The 21,334-nt window shown below is 43.9% G+C and overlaps 1 protein-coding gene across 2 annotated transcripts; it reads left to right on the top strand.

The window, feature by feature from the left end:
• The first annotated feature begins 3,252 nt into the window (after window positions 1-3,252).
• LOC115158437 (protein-glutamine gamma-glutamyltransferase K) lies at window positions 3,253-20,548 on the top strand. Of its 2 annotated transcripts, XM_029707385.1 has the most exons (14): window positions 3,253-3,613; window positions 6,018-6,307; window positions 6,416-6,607; window positions 15,568-15,819; window positions 16,125-16,243; window positions 16,375-16,482; window positions 16,638-16,815; window positions 16,923-17,061; window positions 17,201-17,393; window positions 17,625-17,778; window positions 17,920-18,204; window positions 18,317-18,477; window positions 18,632-18,768; window positions 18,930-19,074. In XM_029707385.1, the coding sequence occupies exons 2-14, from the start codon at window positions 6,019-6,021 to the stop codon at window positions 19,072-19,074; spliced, it is 2,352 nt and encodes a 783-aa protein (XP_029563245.1). In that variant the 5' UTR covers window positions 3,253-3,613; window position 6,018. The 2 variants fall into 2 exon arrangements, with proteins under 2 accessions (XP_029563245.1, XP_029563244.1); XM_029707384.1 differs by lacking the exon at window positions 3,253-3,613 and having other exon boundaries at window positions 6,019-6,307; window positions 18,930-20,548.
• The last annotated feature ends 786 nt before the right edge of the window (window positions 20,549-21,334 follow it).

Genomic DNA, 21,334 nt, shown 5'->3' with positions numbered 1-21,334 from the left:
ATACTTCCAAAGTTGTGGCAAAATGGCATAAGGACAACAAAGTGAAGGTATTGGAGTGGCCATCACAAAGCCCTGACCTCAATCCTATAGAAAATGTGTGAGCAGAACTGAAAAAGCGTGTGCGAGCAAGTAGGCCTACAAACCTGACTCAGTTACACCAGCTCTGTCAGGAGGAATGGGCCAAAATGCACCTAACTTATTGTGGGGAGCTTGTGGAAGGCTACTCGAAATGTTTGACCCAAGTTTAACAATTTAAAGGCAATGCTACCAAATACTAAATGAGTGTATGTAAACTTCTGTCCCTCTGGGAAAGCTGAAATAAATCATTCTCTCTACTATTATTCTGACATTTCACATTCTTAAAATAAAGTGGTGATCCTAACTGACCTAATACAGGGAATATTTACTAGGATTAAGTGTCATGAATTGTGAAAAACGGAGTTTAAATGTATTTGGCTAAGTTGTATGTAAACTTCCGACTTCAACTGTTTGTAGTGGTGCAATAATGTTATATGATGTACTATTTTATCTTTTGTTTTATGTGTGACATAAGCGCCTTAATGTGTTTGGATCCCGAGAAGAGTAGGACTGTACCATCTCCCCAAGTTGGAAGAAGTGTCCTTGAAGACCAACAGTCTCCTTGCCTTTCTCTTTTGCTCAGTTTTATTGTGGTAATACATTGCAATCTTTTTAATACTGTTAGAGTTGTCATTTTCTTTTAACTTAATATGCAACAATATCCAAACTCTCTGACATTCAACCCCTGACTTCTTGCCTGAAGCTGACCCGCCTTGATGTTCATGGCAACCCTGTCACTCAGATTGTCAACATCCAATCTGAGTTGTCCAAGCTACTGCCCTACGTCACTGACCTGATCTGATTGGGCAAATGGCAGGGCACATTCTAAGTTTCCCTTAGACACAGATCTAGGATAAGCTTATCCTACCCCCAAATCCTAACCATAACTATTCTAAACGGAAAACTGACATTAGATCAGTGTCTAGGGGATACCCCCCTATTCCTGACATACTACCATCAGAAGAAAATGTTTGTATGTGTGTATGTTTGTGGGCATGCATGTATGTGAGAAGCAGAGGGGGCAGTATTTTCACGGCCGGATGAAAAACGTACCCAAATTAAAAGGCCTACTACTCGGGCCCAGAGTCAAATATTTGCATATTATTAGTAGATTTTGATAGAAAACACTCTGAAGTTTCTAAAACTGTTTGAATGATGTCTGTGAGTATAACAGAACTCATATGGCAGGCAAAAACCTGAGAAAAATCCAACCCGGAAGTGGGAAGTCTGAGACTTGTAGTCTTTCAGACCATTTTCTATTGAAACTACAGTGTCTGTGGGGTCAACTTGCACTTCCTAAGGCTTCCACTAGATGTCAACAGTCTTTACAAAGTTGTTTGAGTCTTCTATGGGGAATTTTGACCGAATAACAGCCGGTTCAAGCAGTGGACTGTCTGAGGTCATGTAGTTACTTCATGCGCATTCACGCATGGATAGCATTTTTTTTTCTTCTGTAATGAATACGCTATTGTCCGGTTGGAATATTATTGATTGTTTATGTTAAAAACACCCTAAGGTTTGATTGGAAACAGCGTTTGACATATTTATACAAACGGTAATGGAACTTTTGAGCTTTTCGTCTATTGATTTGCGCCCCCGTCTCGTTCCTTTTGGAATAGTGTTCTGGACGCGCCAACAAAACGGAGATATTTGGACATAAATGATGGACTTTATCAAACAAATGAACATTTGTTGTGGAAGTGGGAGTCCTTCCGAGTGCATTCCGCCGAAGATCAGCAAAGGTAAGAAAATATTTATAACAGTATTTTAGAGTTCTGACGACGCTGTGGCTTGACGGCTAACTGTATAGCTTGCATTGATGGCGGAACTCTGTACTCAGAATATTGAACAATGTGCTTTCTCAGTAAAGTTATTTTGAAATCTGACACAGCTGTTGCATTAAGAGGTAGTATATCTAGAATTCTTTAAATAATTGTTATATATTTTGTCAACGTTTATGACGAGTATTTCTGTAAATGAATGTGCACATTCACAGGAAGTTTTGGAGGCAAATCATTTTCTGAAAATCATGCGCCAATGTAAAATGCTGTTTTTGGATATAAATATGAACTTGATCGAACAAAACATACATGTATTGTGTAACGTGAAGTCCTAGGAATATCGTCAAAGGTTAGTGCTTCATTTTAGCTGGATTTGGGGTTTTTGTGACACATCTCCTTGCTAGGAAAATGGCTGTGTGGCTTGTTTAGGTGGTGTCCTAACATAATCTAATGTTTTGCTTTCGCTGTAAAGCCTTTTTGAAATTGGACAACATGGTTGGATTCAGGAGAAGTGTATCTTTAAAATGGTGTAAAATAGTAATATGTTTGAGAAATTGAAATTATTAGATTTTTGATGTTTTGAATTTCGCGCCCTGCTGTTCCATTGGCTGTTGGCTAGGTGTCCCGCTGGCGGAACGGGGTTCCGCTAGCGGAACGCCTATAAGTGTTTTGTGTCTCTTTTCCACCATTTATTCCACTTGTGTGGGGACATGGATTCACAGTCACCCCCACTATTGTGTAAGTTAACAATTTGGGTATATATACATATACTGGCACAATCCACAACTGTTAAAGTTAAGTGAAAAAACAAAGTGTGTGGTAAGGTTGAATTCTAGTGACACGCTGTATTCATTCTGAGTCATTAGAAAATTCTGGCAATGATTGCCTATAAGTTTGCGTTTCATCTCCGTGGTACGTGAACCTGGGTCCTAAGAGCCATTCCACTAAATCTATTAATTCATGATAAATACTTACCCTCACATACAGAAATGTATTTAATTGACATTTCTACAAAATAATTTGAGATGAATGTTGAGAAATGTGAATCATCAAGTTATGAGATATCCCACTATCATGTGATAAGGGCTATGTTTGAGATAAAAATGTATTCTGTTTAAACTCAGAGAGACCCATAGGGAGCTTACATCACAAATGTATGTCTCAGATATGTTCAACTTTTACATGTACAGTATGTATCCCCATGAATTCTCTCAGAATGCACAGCCAGAGCTAACTGTTTTACAATATAAAATACAACATGTAAAGTAAAAAGGGAAAGTCCTCGGTGGGCTGAGAGTTTAGTTTGAAGGTTTCGATTTTGACATTGACAAGATAGTTTGACATGTGCACACTCAATGCTACAGTCAGCAACTAAGCCCGTGAACTGTCGAAATAATGTCTAACGCGCCACTGCACTGATTCTATTATGGGAAATGGGACGGGCCAATTTGGGGAAAGTGCCCAGACTGACTGACTTCATACTGTATCAATGGACTAGGGGAGGAGAATGAGGAGGCGAGGAAGGTGTTTCTACTGTCTGTCTCATAATCTTGAGTTTAAAAGTTCTCTCAAAGAGGATACTAAGTAGTTCAACACAGTGTGAAGACTGCACAATCTGTGAAGAAGAGAGGACGCGCACAGCATACCACGGCAATATTATTTTGTACCTGCGCAACGGACTGTTCAGTCAGCGGCTGCCAGTGGTGATTCAACAAACACTAACCCATCAGAGAACTCAACACATAGATTACAAAGTAAGTGAATATCTGTAAATGTCTGACAATTAAAATCATGATTCATGAATTTAATTAATTCTCATCCAGATAGCCTGCTGTTTTTAAACTTAGTGGTGTTTGACACATTGTGAAATACAATTCACTCTGTCTCTGTTCACACCGTGAGTCACTGATCATCTCATCCAGTTTGAGGAAAAGGATGGGAGATGAAACGATGTCTTTGGTCGGGGTTCACCTGTGATTGGCTGCTGGCAAAGTAACATACACCTTCAACTAATTTGTTTGGCCAATCAATTAGTGTCGTTATCAGCAGTCAATACAAGTTGTTCAGTGTCAGATACATTTGTTATAACATTGGGAATCTATTTGTCCACATTGAAGAACATTGTAATTCAAAGAATAGACAAACAGATTTTCACAGAACAGAAAGGGTGATTAAGGAAAAGGACAAAAAAACCAGTATGACACGGTGTGGTAATTAGCTAGATTATTGTGTGTGCTTATTGTATGATATACTGTGTGTCATTATAGTGAATTGGTCTGTTATTTTGTGACCTGCCTTATTTAATTGCTATTTTTATTTGCTCGTTTTCTGCAATATTATGTCAGAAAGGTAATAACAAAGAAACAAATAATTCAAAAATAAAATGTTATTGGTCGTGCACAGATTTTGCAGATGATATCGCAGGGGCAGCGAAATGCTTATGTTTCTAGCTCCAACAGTACAGTAATACCTAACAATACAAAACAATACACACAAATCCCCAAAATAAAGAAATTAAGAAAGTTCAGAACAAGCAACAGCAAAGTCTGGAATATAAATATACATGTACATATACAATATATATATAGCACTTGTAGGCAAGAGTTCACTCACATGCATACACCTCACCAGCCTACAATACTTGACTTACAGTATGACTATCTCAACCTCTCTCTTCAGTCCCACCCTCATCATATAAATACATACATCTACCATATAAATAAATACATCTACTACACTAGACACTACTGCACATCTACCACCTACTGTAGCTGTATCCAAGCCTGAGGGCAAACCCTATCAACAGTGACTGCTGTACAGTACTGTATGAATCAAGTCTACCAGGTGAGAGTTCATGCTTCAACGGTCCACTCCATTCTTTGTATCAGTAAAAGTCTAGCCATACCTAACCAACAGACCTCTGAAACATGCTCACAGCCACAGGCAAAACATTTACTCCTGGCAGATTAGATGGTGAGCATATTCTTTCAGCTCTGGATAAGTGAAAATGATTCCTCAGTTACATTGGGGTGTGGTTGCTGTCCCTCTCTTGTTTCACAAAATGTCATAAAGGATTTAGCTGCAGTGACTCAAGCTCTGAGGTACACTCCTCCACACTTAGCGGCAATTAATTAATTGTACATTTTCCGTCTGTCCACTGTATGGAATAATATTGTACTTACAAGCTAGATACAACACAGAGCAGGTCTACTGGACATGGCTAAAAGCCACCCAGCAAGCTGGACATTCACCATTCTCAAATGGAACACATTCCCATTCCGTACAATCCTACCCTCAACCCGTCCATATTTTTGGCACTGGGGCAGGTGGTGTACTTCTTACCCTATCATTGTGTATATGTATGAGCATGTGTCCGTATGTCTTTAATGGTTTGTGTGTGTGCGTGTACATATGTGTTTGAATGTACAGTATGTGTACATATCCATGTGCATACCGCTTGTGTCAGGATTCAAGTTATTGTTGCAGTAGTTAGGTATTTCCATTTTTAGTTAGATTTCCTATATCCCACTTTTCCACTTATTCACACATCTCAGCAGTTGCTCAATTTCTATTATGAATTCCAAATCAGTGTGATGTTTTTTCACTCCCCTTTCCCAGTTGTTTTTCAGTCTGAGGGCAGAGGTGTTAAGTGTATTAGTAATGAAGAAGAAGCATTCCTTTCTTTCTCTGTCTATAATTTATCTTCCATTTCTCCACTCCTTTCTTTGATTCTCCTCATTGGCATGTAAGTAAGGAATGAGCCTGCCCTCTTCCAGTGTTACCTCATTGAGACTGTGATCTGTCACTATGTAGCAACAGTGAGAGGCAAGAATGCAGACAGAGTGTGGGAAAGACTTTCAGACTGACTAAAGAAGTGACTGGATAGGCCTCTACAAAGAGGATTATGAAAGAGTTGGATAAGAATGAAAGAGTTGGATGAAGGAGCAATAGGACAGGAAAACAACATACACACATGATAAGGAGATGCTAGTTAGCTTTCATGCACTCATGAGAGCACAACATTTGATTTGTGATGCAAATGGACCAATTAGAATGACATCTGTTCAAAAGTTATCGGATGGATCTGGATTGATGATAGAGTAGTAAGCACAAGCAAAATGACAACAATACATGCTCCTCTGTTTTTTTAATTCTCAGGATGCCTGTGGAAACGCTGTCAGTCAGACACTCTCTGTCTAATGTGGGTAGGTTCCCATCAGTCACATTGGGATGGGGGCAGGATGAGCCAGAGAAGGAGAAACCAGAGGAGGAGAACACAGAGGAGGGGGTGTGTCGACAATGGTTACGTAAGATCTGTCCTTGCTGCTGTCAAAGACTGAGCGATGATGATGACATCACAGATACGGTCGTGACCGGGATCCCGGTTGTCGACAACAATGCAGGGATGAATGGTGACAAGCCAGTCACTGGTGGAAGTGAGCTCGAAGGTAATTTACTCTTTTAAAACTATTATTATTACTACGCTAGACGTTGTGGCATTTGTGACTAAATGGTTGACATTAAAATGGCCTTCCTTCCTTATATCCCTGTCTCAGAGCTGTTGTTGACAGTGCGGTCCATAGACCTGATGAAAACCAAGACGGGTCTGAACCGCCTGGAGCATCACACAGACCGTTACTACGGTGATGACCTCATCATCCGCAGGGGGAATACCTTCATGATGTGGCTTGACCTCTCACGACCTTACTGCCCCAACACAGACAGACTCCACCTGGAGCTTAAGACAGGTCAGTGAGACATTCTGCAGAATCATGATAGGCTACTATGACTCAATGGCCTGCCCCTCCCCCTTCTGGGAATCCCTAGGGCTAATAAGTGCACATGATAACAGCAAGCCCTTTATAACCAATCATGCGAACTCTGAGAGTAGCTTTAAGTGGTTGTGTGTTTACGGGTATGAGCGGGTGTGCTTCTTTGTGTGTGCTTGTGTCTCTGAAGCCCTGTGCCTCCACTATGTTTTGGTGGTTATCGCCATGGTAACTGATTCATCCATGTGGTTGGTGGCAAGTCTCCAGTGTTTTAGAGGAGAATATCTCACAGTCCTGCTCAAATCCCCTCTTTCCACTGAGGACTATCTCCTACCATAAACAGCTTTAATAACCACCAACCAGCTCACCAACTCAATTCACAATGCCCTTTCAGCTTCTTGATTGTAAACTTTATCTTAGAGTATGAGTGTGTACTATACTGTATGAGGAGATGTGTCTTAAGCTTGCTGGGTGGTAGCCAGTGTATTAATAGACAAGCAGCAAATCACCATCTACGCCATGCTGGTATTTTTAGAACAGCAACATGCAGGACAGATACTGTATGGAGCTTTAGAATGAGTGTACTGTGGGTGTATTGTAGGTCTGTGTGTGTGTGTGTGTGTGTGTGTGTGTGTGTGTGTGTGTGTGTGTGTGTGTGTGTGTGTGTGTGTGTGTGTGTGTTTGAGGAAGATATTGTTTTTCTACTTGTTTTTTCAAGCACACCCTATTGTGGTAGGACTGTACCCAGCTAGCACATTTGGTTCCTTGGAAGTTTTGGGAACGTACAGTATGTTTTTGGTTTCACATTGGTTGTGGGAACAAAGCCATACGTTTCCTGACTGGTAAAACTGCATGTTTTTTAAACGTTCTGAGAACAAAAGTGAAGGTCTTGCCTGTCCTGGGAACGTTTATTTTAATAGGTTGCAGGGAGGTTTTACTCTGGTTCCTTCAAAGTTCTGTATAAGGGCACAAGGCCAGACCCGACATGGGAGGCAGAAGGTCTGAGTCTTTGATATTTATTATATTCCAAAAGTGTAGGCAAGAGAATGGTCGTGGACAGGCAAAAGGTCAAAACCAGTTCAGAGTCCAGGAGGTACAGTGTGGCAGGCAGGCTCGAGGTCAGGGCAGGCAGGCGGGTACAGAGTCCAGAAACAGGCAAGGGTCAATACCGGGAGGACTGGCAAATGAAAATAGAAAAAGCAGAAGCACGAGAAAAACACGCTGGTTGACTTGAATGTGAGTGGCACAGAGAGACAGGAAACACAGGGATAAATACACCTGGGAAAATAAGCAATACCTGGAGGGGGTGGAGACAATCACAAGGACAGGTGAAACAGATCAGGGCGTGACAGTATCCCCCCCAGGGACGCCACCTGGCGTCCTAAATGGGCGCATACCTGGCTGACCGGCAATGAGGGCCGGGTCCAGGATGTCTTTAGCAGGAACCCAGCACCTCTTCTCCGGGCCATAACCCTCCCAGTCAACCAGGTACTGGAAACCCCTGCCCTGTGGTCGAACCCTCAGGAGGCATCTCACTGTATACGCTGGCCGGCCATCGATGACACGGGGGGTGGGATGGGCCTAGAACAGAAGACAGAGGACTGTGAGACAAGGGCTTAATCCTGGACACATGAAAAGTAGGGTGAACACAGAAGGTACGGGGCAACAGCAGTGGGACTAATGACTCTAGAAATGGGGAAAGGACCAATGAAACGGGCGGGGGAGTTTTTCGGGATTCTACCCGGAGGGGTCGGTCCCGAGTGGACAACCATACCCTCTGCCCGACCCGATAGCGAGGAGCCAGACTCCGGTGGCGGTCCGTTTGTCAACGATACCTGGAGGTGGTCTTGAGAAGAGCCGCCAAGCTATTTTCCAGGTAAGCTGACAGGGGCGGACGAACATCTGGACTGAAGGTATGTTGACCTCAACTTCTTGCTCTGGGAAGAGCGAGGGCTGATACCCCCATGGAGCATTCGAAGGGGGAGTGTGCAGTAGCCAAGCAGGGGAGAGTGTTCCTGGCATATTCCACCAGGACCAGTTACTGACTCCAGGTTGTGGGGTTACTGGCAACAAGACACCAGAGTGCCGTCTCCATATCTTGATTGGCTTGCTCCGACTGGCCGTTAGATTGGGGATGAAACCCAGATGACAGGCTGGCTGACGACCCAATAAGAGTGCAGAACACCTTCCAGATTTGGGACGAGACCTGAGGACCCCGGTCCGAGACAATGTCAACCGGGAGTCCATGGATTCGGAAGACGTGCTGCAACATAAACTGGGCCGTCTCCTTGGCTGAAGGTAACTTCGGAAGAAGGATGAAATGGGCGGCCTTGGAGAATCTGTCAACCACCGTCAGGATGGTGGTGTTGCCATCTGACGGAGGAAGCCCAGTGACAAAATCAAGGGAAATATGGGACCAGGGGCGATGAGGGACAGGGACTGGCTGTTGGAGGCCAGACGGAGCTTGCCACAGAGTCTTGCTTTGCGTGCACACCATGCATGCGGTGACGAAGGTCGAGATGTCAGGAACCATGGTGGGCCACCAGAAGCATTGATGAAGGAAAGCCAGAGTTCGACGAGTGCCAGGATGACAGGTAAGCCTGGAAGAGTGAGCCCATTCCAGGACCTGAGGCCAGACCGAATCAGGAACAAACAGCCGGTTAGCCGCCCCCTCCCCCCCAGGGTCTGCCTTGCGGACCAGAGCCTCAATTCCCCAAACAGAAGCTGCCAAACAAGAGGCAGGGGGATGGCCTCAGATTCAGAGGGAGTGGCAGTGAAACTGTAGACGGGATAGAGCATCCGGCGTCACGTTTTTTGACCCTGGGCGGTAGGAGATGGTGAAATTGAACCTGGTAAATAACAGAGCCCAACGAGCTTGCCTTGGGTTGAGGCGCTTGGCAGTGTGGAGGTATTCTAAATTCTTATGATCTGTCCATCCCGGAAATGGATGTTCCGACCCCTTCCAGCCAGTGTCTCCACCCCTCCACAGCCATCTTAACTGCTAGAAGTTCCCGATTCCCAACATCATAATTCCTCTCCGAAGAGTTGAGATATGAAGGCACAGGGATGAAGCTTTTGGTCCTGGACGGATTGCTGGGAAACAATGTCCATCAACCTCCACCACAAACTGACGAGTTGGGTCCGGATGGATGAGGATGGGAGCAGTAGTAAATCGCTGCTTAAATCGCCAAAAGCCTTGTCCGCTGCTGGAGACCATGTGAACGGTACCTTAGGAGAGGTGAGTGTAGAGAGGGGAGCCGCCAGATTGCTGTAGCCTCGAATGAAACGGCAGTAGAAATTTGCAAAACTCAGAAACCGTTGGAGCTGCACCCTGGACGTGGGCTGGGGCCAGTCCAGCACCGCTCTCACCTTCTCCGGATCCAGCTGTACATGCCCCTCAACAATAATGTATCCCAGAAAGGAGATAGTGGGGAGGTGGAACTCACACTTCTCAGCCTTTACAAACAACTGATTGTCCAAGAGGTGCTGAAGGACCTGTCGAACATGGAGAATGTGTTCCTGGGCAGAACGAGAGAAAACCAGGATATTGTCGAGGTAGACAAAAACAAAACGATTCAATGTCCCCGAGCACATCGTTGACCAGTGCCTGGAAGACAGCAGGCGCGTTGGTGATTCCAAACGGCATAACCAGGTACTCAGTGTCCACTGGCAGTGTTGAAAGCTGTCTTCCACTCGTCTCCTTCGCGTATCCGCACAAGGTAGTAGGCATTCCGAAGGTCCAGTTTGGAAAAGATAGTAGCCCCCGGAGAGGTTCGAAAGCTGAGGAAGAGGGTACCGATTTTTAATCGTAATATCATTGAGGCCCTGGTAATCAATACATGGACGCAGGGTCTTGTCCTTCTTCCCCACAAAGAATAATATTTTGCCGGCAGGAGAAGCAGAAGGGTGAATGCTCCCAACAACCAGTGAGTCCTCGATGTACTCCTCCATGGCCTTGGTCTCAGGACCGGGCAGGGAATATAGCCGGCCTCGAGGCGGTGTGGTGCCCGGAAGGAGGTCAATAGCACAATCGTAAGGACGATGTGGAGGAAGGGAGGTAGCACGAGCCTTGCTGAAAACCTCCAGGAGCTCATGATACGATGCGGGCACAGCAGAGAGATCCGAGGCCTTACTTAATCCTGGAGACAGACGTTTCGGGTGTGCCGCCTTTAGGCAGTGTGAATGGCAAAATTAACTCCAACCTAGAATGCAAACCGCAGTCCAGTCAATATCTGGGTTGTGTTTTTGGAGCCAAGAAAACAACAGGTATGTGGGGGAACTCAATGAGGAGGAGCTGAATTGAGCCAGATACCCGCATATTAATGGAAACTGTGCTGTGCGTGACTCTACCAATGGAGCGGCCGTCCAGTGCCATGGCATCCATGGGAACAGAGAGGAGTTGAGTAGGGATACTTAGTTCTGATACCAGGGTAGCGTCCATGAAACTCTCATCCGCCCAGAGTCAATAAGCACCCGGAGAGACTTAGACTGGTCTCTGCACAGCAAGCTCACATAAAAAGGAGTTTGGGTAATGGGACTTAGAGGATTCCCAGTCAGACTCACAAGAGTGCTTGTACCTACTAAGGCTTCAGGTCTCTTAACTGGGCAGGTGACTATGTAATGCTCTACAGCTCCACAATACAGACATCAATTGGAGCTTAGCCTGCGGGAACGTTCCCTAGGCGATAACCCAGCCCTTCCCAGTTGCATAGGTTCTGGTGTATCAGACTCACCCATCATCAATGATTCTCGAGGAAGCTCTGGTGGCTTTGGATCCTCTCTGAAAATAGCCTTCGGGGACTCCTGGATTCCTTCGAAGATGAGCGAGCCACTGCAAATGAACGTGTGACCCAGACCAGACCTCGCACTCCTGCGTTCCCTTAGCCATCCATCAATTCTAAAGGTGAGGGCAATTAGGGAATCGAGGTCCACCGGTAATTCCCGATCAGCTAGCTTAGCCTTAATCACCTCAGATAGTCCGTGAAGGAAGGTATCGAAAAGGGACTCCGGATTCCAGGCACTCTCGGCAGCAACAGCGTAGTCTGCCACACTAAGGAAGTCTTGACGTAATTCAAGTAGTTTTCGGGCCTCTCTCCCGGATACCGGAGAATCAAACACCTTCCTCACCTCTACAATGAAATTCTCCAGATGATGACAAATGGTTGTTGCTACCAAACTGCCGTAGCCCAGGAGAGCGCCCTTCCCAACATTAGCGTAATAATATACAATATCTGATCGGTCCGAAGGAAACGTAGATGGCTGAGCTCAAAAATAAGGGAGCATTGACAAACACAACCCTGGCAGGTACCAGGATCCCCAGAGTATCGCTCCGGAGGATGTAAGCGAGGTTCTCGGGGAGCCGGGGTAGGCTGTACAAACTCACCACTCATAGGGAAAAAGTTATTGGGTGGTTGGGGGTTGTCAGAGGTGGCAGGCTGCCTATGAGCTAACTTCCTGATTTGCCCCAACCAGGTGGGGGGGACCCCATTTCAAGAAAACATGCACTCATTAAGATCAGGTGTGGCCAATTAGTGGGCATGGCCAACACACCTGAACACACTTAACATGATAGAGGATAGAGAGAGTTTTGTTGATACTGAGAACAGAATGTATGTTTTAAAATAACAGAAGTTTTCTTGTGGTTTTATGGACAGTTTTCTTAACGTTCTCGGAACAATTTGAGAACATGGCTTTAAATAGAACCATGAGGACACCTGTAGGAAACATGATGAAGTACTGAAATTCCTACAGAAGAATGCTGTTTCTTTATGCTCTTTGAACAATTTCAAAGCATGACTATTAATAGAACAATGAGGAAACCTGTAGGAAATGTTATGCTGAAGTACTGAAATGCCCACAGAAGAAATTTTTTTCTTAACATTCTCTGAACTATTTGAGTTCAGAGAACTGTTTAAATGTAGCCATGTTTTTGTGAAGCTCCTTAAATGTGCTGAGAATGTTCCAAAGCCAAGCAACTGTCCTTCACCATTCCCAGAAAGTAGTTGTGGGAAGGTTGTATGCAAAATAGCCATAGTACAACCACGCTCTCACCAAGCTCTACGAAACATATGGTTCTCAGAACATTATGTACTAGCTGGGCAGGGTGCGGTCACCAATCTGGAATACAGTGGCTTGCGAAAGTATTCACCCCCCTTGGCATTTTTCCTATTTTGTTGCCTTACAACCTGGAATTAACATGGATTTTTTGGGGGGTTAGTATAATTTCATTTACACAAAAAGATGCAAAATATTTTTTATTGTGAAACAAACAAGAGAGAACTTGAGCGTGCATAACTATTCACCCCCCAAAGTCAATACTTTGTAGAGCCACCTTTTGCAGCAATTACAGCTGCAAGTCTCTTGGGTATGTCTCTATAACCTTGGCACATCTAGTCACTGTGGGGAGGGTGTTCTCGGGGTGATGTGAGGTGTTGGGTTTGCGCCAGACATAGCGTTTTCCTTGATGGCCAAAAATATAGATTTTAGTCTCATCTGACCAGAGTACCTTCTTCCATATGTTTGGGGAGTCTCCCACATGACTTTTGGCGAACACCAAACATGTTTGCTTATTTTCTTCTTTAAAAACCTGTTGAGGACAGACGTTCCGCCAGCGACACCCCTCGCCAACAGCCAATGGAATAGCAGGGCGCGAAATACAAAACAACAAAAATCTCATAATTCAAATTTCTCAAACATACAACTATTTTATACCATTTTAAAGATAAACTTCTCGTTAATCCAACCACATTGTCCGATTTCAAAAAGGCTTTACGGCGAAAGCATAGCATTAGATTATGTTAGGACAGCACCTAGACAAGAAAAACCACACAGCCATTTTCCAAGCAAGGAGAGGCGTCACAAAAACCAGAAATACAGCTAAAATTAATCCCTAACCTTTGACGATCTTCATCAGATAACACTCCCAGGACTCAATGTAACACAATACATGTATGTTTTGTTCGATAAAGTTCATATTTATATCCAAATACCCCATTTTACATTGGCGCGTGATGTTCAGAAAATGTTTTGCCTCAAACTCCGGTGAATGAGCACATCAATTTACAGAAATACTCATCATAAACGTTGATAAAATATACAACAGTTATTCAAAGAATTATAGATACACTTCTCCTTAATGCAACCGTTGTGTCAGATTTCAAAACAGCTTCACAGCGAAAGCACATTGTTCAATATTCTGAGTACAGAGCTCATCAATGCAAGCTAAACAGTTACCCGCCAAGTTCTGGAGTCAACAAAACTCAGAAATAGTTTTATAAATCTTCACTTACCTTTGCTGGTCTTTGTCGGAATGCACTCCCAGGACTCCCATTTCCACAATAAATTTTTGTTTTGTTCGATAAAGTCCATCATTTATGTCCAAATACCTCCGTTTTGTTTGCGCGTTCAGATCACTATTCCAAAGGCACAATGCGCGAGCGCAAAACCGTAGACGAAAAGTCAAAAAAGTTCCATTACCGTTCGTAGAAACATGTCAAACGATGTTTACAATCAACCCTTAGGGTCTTTTTTATCATAAATCTTCGATAATATTCCAACCGGACAATAGCGCATTCATTACAGAGGAAAAAGAAGGAACGGCGAGCCTGCGTGACCGCGCAGTAAACAACTCATTGGCCTCAGCCTAGTCCACTTGTTGAATCACCTCTTATTCTCTCCCCATTCACAGTAGAAGCATGAAACAAGGTCCTAAAGACTGTTAACATCTAGTGGAAGCCTTAGGAAGTGCAAAATGACCCCACAGACACTGTAGTTTGGATAGGCAATCACTTGAAAACTACAAACCTCAGATTTCCCACTTCCTGGTTGGATTTTTTCTCAGGTGTTTGCCTGCCATATGAGTTCTGTTGTACTCACAGACATCATTCAAACAGTTTTAGAAGTGTGAGGGTGTTTTCTATCCTAATAATATGCAAATATTTGACTCTGGGCCAGAGTAGCAGGCAGTTTACTCTGGGCACGCTTTTCATCCGAACGTGAAAATACTGCCCCCTGTCCCAAACAGGTTTTAAGCAATGGCTTTTTTCTGGCCACTCTTCCGTAAAGCCAAGCTCTGTGGAGTGTACTGCTTAAAGTGGTCCTATGGATAGATACTCCAATCTCTGCTGTGGAGCTTTGCAGCTCCTTCAGGGTTATCTTTGATCTCTGTGTTGCCTCTCTGATTAATGCCCTCCTTGCCTGGTCTGTGAGTTTTGGTGGGTGGCCCTCTCTTCGCAGGTTTGTTGTGGTGCCATATTCTTTCCATTTTTTTATTTTTAATAATGGATTTAATGGTGCTCCGTGGGATGTTCAAAGTTTCTGATATTATAACCCAAACCTGATCTGTACTTCTCTACAACTTTGTCCCTGACCTGTTTGGAGAGCTCCTTGGTCTTCATGGTGCCGCTTAGTGGTGTTGCACACTCTGGGGCCTTTCAGAACAGGTGTGTATATATACTGAGATCATGTGACAGATCATGTGACACTTAGATTGCACACAGGTGGACTTTATTTTAACTAATTATGTCAATTCTGAAGGTAATTGGTTGCACCAGATCTTATTTAGGGGCTTCATAGCAAAGGGGGTGAATACATATGCACGCACCACTTTCAGTATATTTTTGTTTAGAATTTTTTGAAACATGTTCTTTTTTTAAATTTCACTTCACCAATTTGGAGGGGGTTGAATACTTTTGCAAGGCACTGTAGAACTCCTTTGGTGATGGCGTTTTTAACTAAGTATAGGAAATGAGCCAACATGTGTCTGTGAAAAGTTTTATTACATTCTTTTCATGATAGCAACAAGTGACAGCAACTTCATGTAATTTGTTGCAAAAGTGATCAATTCAGTTAAAATGGGAGTAAGAGATATTGCACCACAGAATTGCACCACATTTAGTTCTTATCCCACTGAGTAATATGTCTGTGTGTTTATGGGACAGGATCCCTGCCTACAGTGGCAAAGGGCACCCATGTCATCATCCCATTGGTTGAGGAGCTGGAGGATGACCGTTGGGAGGCCAAGATCGTGAAACGGGATGGCAACAGGATCAAGCTGTCTGTTAACTCCCAGCCCACTGCCATGATTGGCCGATACCAGCTCACTGTGGCAACGCATAGCCCGAAGGGCAAGGCCACATCTACACATGACCCAGGAAATGACATCCGCATGCTGTTTAACCCCTGGTGTGAAGGTGAGAGAGATTAAATTAGTTAATACAAAGAGAGCTTATCCCTGTTCTCAGCCCACTGACTCTTAAAAATAATACTCACACCCAACATAATAGATCTCTTGGTGGTATAATGTAACATAATCTAACCGGTCAGGTAAGCCAAATATTTGTGTAATGAAGGAAATATGTGTCATTCAGAAGATCTAGTCTTACACCCTTCTGTAAGCTCGGAGACTCTCCATAGTCCCTTATTTCAGGCTGATGACATGATGGAATTGTTTTCTTTTTGAATAACTGAATCTGACCGCTCTCTCTCTCTTCATCAGATGACACAGTGTACATGGACGATGAGGATGAGAAGAATGAGTATGTCCTGAATGACGTCGGCAGGCTTTACTATGGCACAGAGAACCAGATTGGTGCAAGAACATGGAACTATGGACAGGTGAAGGAACATGAAGATTGTCAGGCAGGTGATGGGGAAATGTGGCCTGAGTAGGTCAGACCCAGCTAACTTATTTCTATCATTGTCAATGCTTCTCTCTCTCCTTCCATCTCTACCTCTCTATTTCTCAGTTTGATGAGGGGATCCTGGATTCCTGTCTGTATGTTTTGGAGAAGAGTGTAACCCCCCCCTCAGGCTGGGGAGACCCTGTCAATGTAGTCCGAGTCATTTCAGCCATGGTGAGTTCTCCTCGCAAACACAAGGTGTCTTAAAAACCTCACACTGTTACCTCTAACATCACTTCTAAGTCCAATCAATGTCCAACCAAACTGCCACCTCATTATTCCAACTCTAAACTGAATCCAACGTGAACTCGTAATCTCCTTCATCCCAGATCAACTCCCCAGATGATTGTGGGGTCGTGGAGGGTAATTGGTCAGGGAAGTATGTGGGAGGGACTTCCCCTACAGCCTGGAGTGGCAGTGTGGACATCCTGAAGAAGTACCATAAGGACGGAGGCATACCAGTCAGATATGGCCAGTGTTGGGTCTTCTCTGGGGTCACCACCACAGGTTTGTTACTGTATGTTTGTGTTTGTACATGATCAAATTACTTTTATGAGAGGGTGCTAGGTTGATATGCATTGATCCCTATCCTCTCACCATCCTATCTCTTTCAGTGTTGAGGTGTTTGGGCATTCCCTCCCGTAGTGTGTCCAACTTTAACTCTGCCCATGACACAGATGTCTCCCTGACAACAGACGTGTACTTCAATGAGAATTTGGAGTCTATAGATCACCTCAACACTGACTCCATCTGGTTAGTAGAATACAGTCACACTCTGACACATATCTCATTCAGTGTATCATCTTAGTCATGTCATCACACACCACTCTTACAATATGGATTTACTAGATTCCATCTAAATTATAACCCATCCCTCCATTTCTGTCTTTAGGAACTTCCACGTGTGGAACGACTGTTGGATGGCTCGTCCAGACTTGCCTCCAGGTCATGGTGGCTGGCAGGCGGTAGACTCCACCCCCCAGGAGACCAGCCAGGGCACCTTCCGCTGCGGCCCTGCCTCCATCACCGCCATCCGCAACGGACAAGTGTTCCTCAAACACGACTCGCCCTTCATCTTTGCCGAGGTCAGTCTAGTCTAGTGTGTCTTCCTCTTTCTTCCTTTGTCTTTGCTGAGATGTCATTATCATACCTCTCTCTGCTTGACCTCAGCTTTCCATGCTAGCAGGGTACGTTTCACAAATAATCTTCTGTCTATCTCAGATGCACAGTGATGACCTCACATGCCCCTGTCAGTCTCAGATGTCCTCCATCTCGAACATCTCTACCTCTCTCTTCCTGCTGTACCTGTCCTGTAGGTGAACAGTGATAAGATATACTGGCAGAGGAACCTGGATGGCACCTTCACCCAGATCCACAGTGAGAAGAATGCAGTGGGCCACTGTATCAGCACCAAGGCTGTGGGCTCAGACGAACGCAACGATATCACACACCTTTACAAGCACCCAGAAGGTAGCTTCACATAGCTGTGCAAACACTGACATGCATTACATATCATTGTTTTATTACACACGTATACAAGCAGACTCCTGTACAAGGCAAGTACCCAGAAGGTAAAATGCATTAATTCCCACTTTATTGTCATTCTATCAGGCACAGAAGAGGAACGCATTGCTGTGGAGACTGCCAGTCGCTATGGTTCCAAACCAGATACTTACTCCTCTCCAATCGCTGAGGATATATCAATAGAGGTGACCATGGATGGGGAGGGGCCACGCATGGGGGGAGATGCAGAACTGAACATTGTCATGCGAAATGCTAGTTCTCTACCACGCACTATCAACCTCCACAGCCAGGTCGCAGTCATGTACTACACTGGCGTGCTCAAGGCCACCGTCAAGAAGGACGAAATGCCTGTGGAGTTGCTAGCCAATGAAGGTGAGCCAATGAGTATCTTGTATTACACATCAGTGACGTTCAATCAGTGTTATTCATTGCATGCCCAGGTTTTTCTGATCCATAGTCCTGTCCTGTCCCCCTCTCCTAACAGTGAAGACCCTGGAGTGGATCCTTGAGTACCAGAACTATCAGGACCAGCTAGTGGACCAGGCTGCTCTGATGCTGACCCTCTCAGGCCGGGTCACTGAGACACAACAGGTCCTTGCCACTCAGTTCAGCTTCCGCCTCCGCACCCCTGACCTCATCATTAAGGTGAGACAAAAATAAACAGACTGAATGAATCATATCTACAGCATTTTTCTTTCTGTATATAATCTGTCTTTCTCTGTGTCTGATATTGTCTACTGATAATATGATTCAGAGATGTTTTGTAGTGGTAACAGTTTCCTATACTTTTCCCTCCTAGACGGTAGGGGAGGCTGTGGTGGGGAAAAGGATGGCGGCTGAGATTTTCTTCATTAACCCTCTGCCACGCACGCTGAAGGGAGTGGTGTTCCATGTGGAGGGGCTGGGCTTGCAGAGTGTTCGACAGATCGCTGTTGGGTGAGAAACAATTATAATTCTGTTCATTATCTGCAGCTTCATCTAATTACGGCTTTCAGTCCTTATGACTCTGAAGGTGCACTATGTGTGACGTATGTTGTCACTGTTCTTTAATGTTCTGAACAAGCACAGGTCTGAGTGTCTCTCATCTCCTCTCTCAGTGACGTGGCCAGTCGCTCCTCTGTGACTCTGACGGAACACTTTGTTCCTACTCTGCCTGGATCCAGGAAACTGGTGGCTTCTCTGGACTGTAAGCAGCTCACACAAGTCCACGGTGTCGCCAACATTGATGTCAAGGAGAAATGAGCCTTTGGACACCATAGACCCCTTTTGGTCTGCTTTACTATTGAGGCATAATCACTGTGGATGACAGAAGACGTCATCACCTTCTCCTCTTCCATACCAGAGCACTGATGTTGCTGTTGAGTTCATTAGGATGTTTGAAAGTACAGTCTAAGTTTGAGACACAGGAAAACCAAACACCATGCAAGACAAACCTTTTCAATCATCATATGTTTCCACTTGAGGATTCCTGTCCCTTAAATTGTAACATTTTTACATCCCTTCTACTCAATATCAGATTGGACCGGTGGAAAGTGCCTAAGCATATGATTGCAGTCTTTACAAGATTGGTATTAGAACTTGTATAATTGCATGACATTTCAAAATGTATCTTACCTACTGAACAGAGCACAAGCTACAGTATGACACATGGGAACAATGTTTGTTTAGTATGCTGTACAGTAAAGCAAAAATACTGTGTACAGAGTGGTTTGTTATGTTGCCAGAGCATTGTATATCTATGTATATCAGCTTTTTCTCAGATATTATTTTCTAACACTTATTAGAAGGGGTATGTGTTACCTTACACTGTACATTTGAATAATGCTATGGTATTATTAACTTGTAAAACGTTGTTGATTTTAAGAGATCAGTTCTTTTAAACATACAGGTAACTGCCAAAATAAAGGAAACACTTGAGTAAATGAGGAATACATTGTATATTGAAAGCAGGTGCTTCCACACAGGTGTGGTTACTGAGCAATTGACATCCCATTGTGCTTAGGGTCATGAATAAAAATTCTGGGCAGGCCAAGTTGCCCATTATTTTGCTACCATGGTTATGCCCCCATCCACAGGGAACGAGTGGGCACTGAATGCTTTGAAGAGCATGAAAATTATGTAAACCATATGCTATCGCCGTCTCAGTGACCAGATCTCAACCCAACACTTATGGGAGATTCTAGAGCAGTGCCTGAGAGCGTTCTCCATCAACAAAACACCAAATTATGGAATTTCTTGTTAAAGAATGGTGTCGCATCCCTCCGATAGAGTTCCAGACACTTGTAGAATCTATGCCAACGCACATTGAAGCTGTTCTGACAGCTTGTGGTGGCCCAACACCCTATTAAAACACTTTATGTTGGTGTTTCCTTTATTTTGGCAGTTACCTGTATATCCACCTCTATTTATGCACGACAGTGTAAATGTCTAAAAGTAATTCTATGTGAAATTGATGAACATGACCGTATTATGAAGTCAAGTTAAAGATGCTCCAGCCCAGGTTTTGTAGTAATATCAGCTAGCTTTTCTAAATGGCAGCTTTGGCGCTTAACGAAATTAACAACCCTGAAGTGTCACAAACTGATGAAATGGCAGCTACATCACAAACAGTAGTCTGCAACTGCTTTAACTGTTTGAAAACAGAAAATATATTGTATTTGTGATATTTACAATTTAATACTGTATTATACCATGTAAGTAAATGATTTCACTTCAATATTTTGCCCTTATTTTGTATGTGTGAGAGAGTGAGTGAGAGAGAGGATAGGATGAACTTTGTCCCTGAGGGGAAAATTATCTTAGGCACACGGTGTGAGAGAGAGAAAGTGGTATAGTGACAGAAACAGGTCTACACAAGTACAATATTTGGTTGGGCCACCTCTCCCCTCCACCTTGCGGCAAAACATAAATTATTAGTGACCCCCCTTTGGACGGTTAATTTCTACACATTTTGCTATGGGTCATAGAGAAAATGTTGCAGTTTTAAAGCAAGTTTTCTGTAATTCTACATATTTTGCCATTGGATGGTGTGAACATTTTATAACATATTTCATGCAATTCTACTAATTTTGCAATGGGACAGAAAAACATAATCTGTTTTAATGCTAAGTTCCTGCAATTTCACACATTTTGCCGTGACTTATGCAATGTTAATATGATATCGGAGTGAGAGTCAGTAACAAAATTAATGGGGGCCACCTGGAGGACAGGGCCCTGGGCATGTGCCCTGTCAATATTCAGCCTTGATTACTCCAAGTTTAGATAGTCTAGCCAGCTAACCACGAATAAAAAAATTGTAAGATGACATGGCTAATTGAGTGGCTGTCAGTGACTGACATAAGAGAAAAACTGCTGAACGATGCACAACCAAATGTCAAAATTGCACCTGGTGTATTCTACTATTCTTACACTTATAAGTTGAGACCCCGACTGAGTTCCTGACTGTTACTTATGCACATACAGTGCATTCAAAAAGTATTCAGACCCCTTTACTTTTCCCACA

This window comes from Salmo trutta, chromosome 22 (genome assembly GCF_901001165.1).
Source record: "Salmo trutta chromosome 22, fSalTru1.1, whole genome shotgun sequence".
Classification (NCBI taxonomy): domain Eukaryota; kingdom Metazoa; phylum Chordata; class Actinopteri; order Salmoniformes; family Salmonidae; genus Salmo; species Salmo trutta.
The sequence above is the reverse complement of the archived record's forward strand: the minus strand, read 5'-3'. Positions and strand labels throughout refer to the sequence as shown.